The sequence below is a fragment of the Pteropus alecto genome, unplaced genomic scaffold (assembly GCF_000325575.1).
Source record: "Pteropus alecto unplaced genomic scaffold, ASM32557v1 scaffold40, whole genome shotgun sequence".
NCBI lineage: Eukaryota > Metazoa > Chordata > Mammalia > Chiroptera > Pteropodidae > Pteropus > Pteropus alecto.
This window is the reverse complement of record NW_006431919.1, coordinates 1,987,181-1,991,137: the sequence shown is the minus strand read 5'-3', so window position 1 is coordinate 1,991,137 and position 3,957 is coordinate 1,987,181. Positions and strand designations below refer to the sequence as shown.

At 49.2% G+C, this 3,957-nt stretch overlaps 1 protein-coding gene across 1 annotated transcript in view; it reads left to right on the top strand.

Annotated features, from left to right (window-relative positions):
* Positions 1-6: 6 nt before the first annotated feature.
* The window catches only part of ARSI (arylsulfatase family member I), a 6,089-nt gene continuing 2,138 nt past the window's right edge, over positions 7-3,957 (top strand). Inside the window, 2 exon segments of the mRNA XM_006906399.3 lie at positions 7-372; positions 3,800-3,957. The exon segment at positions 3,800-3,957 is cut by the window's right edge and continues 5 nt beyond it. Coding sequence (XP_006906461.1) covers positions 56-372; positions 3,800-3,957 — 475 coding nt within the window. The 5' untranslated portion in view covers positions 7-55.

Sequence of the window (3,957 nt, the reverse complement as noted above, 5' to 3'; positions counted from 1 at the left end):
GCGCGCGCAGCGGTGAGGCCTGGGGATCCCTGCGCGCTGGGACGCGCGGGCCGGCATGGCGATGCACGCCCTCACCGGCTTCTCGCTGGTCAGCCTGCTCAGCTTTGGCTACCTGTCCTGGGACTGGGCCAAGCCGAGCCTGGTGGCCGATGGGCCCAGCGATGCCAGCGAGCAGCCTTCTGCCGCTCCACCTCAGCCTCCCCACATCATTTTCATCCTCACGGACGACCAGGGCTACCACGATGTGGGCTACCATGGCTCAGATATCGAGACCCCTACGCTGGACCGGCTGGCCGCCGAGGGTGTCAAATTGGAGAATTATTATATCCAGCCCATCTGCACACCTTCGCGGAGCCAACTTCTCACCGGCAGGTAGGCATGGCCCGGGCCGCTGGGGCTGGCTGTCCAAGCCCCAAACAAACCCAGTTGTAGATTTTACCAAATTTACAGTCATTACCCCGGGACCTGGGAAACCCGGACTGTGGGCCAATTCTGTCTCCAACTGGCTGTGTGATCACGAGTAAGTCCTTTGCCCTCTCTGGGCCTCAGTTTCCCTGCCAGTACACTGAATGGGTTGGATCGTCTTTGAGATCTTCTCCCTCTGCTATTCTAGGACACTCACACTATACACCATGAGAAGGAGACATCTGGTCATCCCTTCGTTAGGGGAACATGGCAGCCTCTGGCACTTAGGTTGTATTTACACACCCTGAGACCCTGAGCAAATTACTTAGCATCTCTAAACCTCAGTTTTCTTGTCCATAAAATAGGGTGAAGAACAGTTTTATCTTGAAAAGTAGTGATAAGAATGGAATGAGTTATGTGTAACCTGCATGACTGTCAATGAATGGCAGCCTCTATGTCACTGTAGGATTTAGGGTCCTCAGACTGATGACTACATTGAGAGGAAACCAAGGAATTGATAGGTGGCATGAAAGACACACACAGCCTGCCGTGACCTATGTAGCTTAGATTAGTTACTTCATTTCTCCGAGCCTCTGTTTTTCCATCTGCAAAATCCTCCCACATTGGCTGGAAGCCCCAAGGAGACGTGCTACTTTCTCCGTAAGGAGTTGTCCACAGGCAAGGCGGCAGGATTACAGGATTAAAAGAGCCGGGAAACTGGAGATGGGTGCGTGTAAAGCAAACTCTGGCCACTTAGAAGAAAATCCTTTGGCAAGGCTGAACCTAATCCTCCTTGGATGAGGTCCAAGGCCTGCTTTCTCCCAAGTTCCACCCAAAAGCCACTAGTGTGATCTCAGGAACAAGAGCCTTAGTCTCCCTGTTTCCTGGATGGGAGAAACAGAGACGTGGAGTCAGGGAGGGCCCAACTCATGCCCGTACCCAACTTCAGGGTCTGTAGGAAGTGGGGCTTGCTGAGAGGCCAGGTGCTTGGCAGGGGTCCTGGAGCTGGGAGTCAAATAGCTGCCTTTTCTTCCTCCAATCTGGTGCTCAGCATTTAGATCCAGGAACAGAGAGAGAACCAGAGAAGGGAAGAGGAACCAGTGTATGTGTTGTGGGTGGCAGTGGTGGTGAAGACCAAATGATGACTAACCTCTAAAAGAGGAAGGAGGAATCTGCATTCCCGGGAGTTGTGCACAAGTTAGCATTTCTGTCCCGAGAGGTGACTTTTGGTTTAAGCAGGGGAATGAGCAGCCACAGGGCAGCATTCCAGCCCCGGATCTGCGAAGTTAGCCGAACAAAGTTAGCTGAGCGTGGCTGGGCAGCATCTGCCCTCCGCCCCCTGCAGCTGGCTCCATCTGACTGATGCTGACTACTCTCATTAGTGTTCGTTAATGCATCCAGTCGTGTTTGGAGAGAGCCACAGTTTCTCATGTTATTTGCACATGGGCATCAGTGACTCTGAGCCGGCCCACCCACTTTACAAAGCAGTGCTCCATGGTGCCCAGCCCCTAGAAAGAGGCTGGCTCTGACTCAGGGCCCTAAGGCACCTCTCGTATCAAATGTAATTGTTCATTAGCTTAACTGAGGTCTGCAGAGGCCATAGCACTGAGAGATTTTGAGCTTGAGTTGCAGAAGACCTTGATTCAAAGCTCAGCTCCACTGCTTACCAGCTGTTTGATCCTGGGCCTGTTGCTGCACTTTTGGGAGCCTCAGTTTCATCATCTGTAGAATGGAGGTAATAATAGTTTTTTCATGAGGGTTAAATGAAATAATGTAAGTGGCATATAACACTAAAAATGGCAGTAGTAGCTAATGATAGCTAACAGCAATAACAGCTTTAAAACAAGGAAACCGAGACAGAAAAACCCACTGCAGTGCCCAGGTTAAAGGTGTCAGGTATTCAGGTCTGGGCTTAACTTGGATTCTCTAGTGGAGAAAAAAGGACTGGGCTTCTAATACACATGTAAAGTTCCAGCCTTCTTCTTAACTCTGGACTTTAAAGACTTGAGTAAAGGCAAGACCCCGTAAGCAGATCTCACGGGGGCCTGGACCACAGCAAGGGGAATGGGATTTGAATGAATAAATGAGGAATGCAGGATTCTGCTAACCATTTGCTCCTGCCTTAGGGTGTGTTAGCCTATGTGAGTGGCCCAGATCCAGGGGCCACATGAACTTATAGGCAGGCACATAAGAACTGGTCTCATAAAATTTGGTACTAGAAGCTTTTTAAAGATTTCCCATTTCAACCAACTGACTCCTACACATGAGCAAACTGAAGTCGTGTGGGGAAGGGAACTGGTATCCTCGTTTGCCCAAAAAGGGTGTATGCTTGGACTTTGCTTGCATTTATGTGCAGGTCTTGGCTCTGCCCTTGACCATTGCATGATCTGGGGCAAGTCTCTTCCCTTCCTCTGGACCTTAGTTCCTTTTTAAGACAAGGTGAATAAGCTAGAAGATGACTTGGGTCCCTTCTGGCTCTAAAATCCTCTTGAGTATCATTCATTTATTCACTCATTCATTCCATAAGTAATTGAGTGTCCTTTAAATCCCACCTGAGTGCTAGGAGTACAAAGTTGAGTAAGGGACAGTCCCATTACATATCCTCGGGCCCAAAGGCATATACACTGAGTAGAACCTCATGGCTAAGTAGGTCAGTCAATGATCATGGGTGCTAAATGCTGGAACCCAGAAGCAAAAGTGATCCATTTTTTGAGAGAGTTGTGAGGGACTTTACAGTGGGGTTAACATTTGGGCTGGGCTTTGAAGAGTGAGTAGGAGTTTGCCTGGGAGAGCAGGACTTGCTCTAGGCCCCGTAGCAAGTTAGTGGCTTAGAACTTAGGGCCTTTGTAGTCTCTGAAATCTGCTGTGGATACAAATTCCAACTCTAGTTACTAATTGTATGAATCACTGGGCAAGTGATTTATTTTACTGAGCCTCGGTGTTCTTATTTGGGAAACAGGAATAATAATGATATGCACCCCCTAGGTTGCCGTGAGGATTTAGGTAATTCGTACGAGGGCTTAGTGCAGTGCTGAGCACATAATGAGTGCTTGGTGTTAGCTATTATTATTTTGTCATGATTAACCTGGGTTCTACTCTTAACTCCTTAACTTTCTGGCTGTGTGATTCTGGGTGAGTGGCTTAACCATTCTGAGTTTTGATTCCTCATCTATAAAATGACAATAATATCTGCTTCAGTTGATTTTGAGGATTCAATGAGCTAATGTGTTTAAAGTGCTTAGCTCATGTGATAATACCTGTTGGTTACTCTTACTGTGTTTGCTGGCAGTGCTGGGACCAGAGCCCACCTCAGGATGAGTATGGGGGGTTGGGTGGCCAGAGCAGTGGTTTGTAGCTCACTTGTGCCTTCTGTGGTGTCCCCTCTTCCCACTAGGTACCAGATTCACACAGGACTTCAGCACTCCATCATCCGCCCTCGGCAGCCCAACTGCCTGCCCTTGGACCAGGTGACTCTGCCCCAGAAGCTGCAGGAGGCAGGTTACTCTACCCACATGGTGGGCAAGTGGCACCTGGGCTTCTATCGGAAAGAGT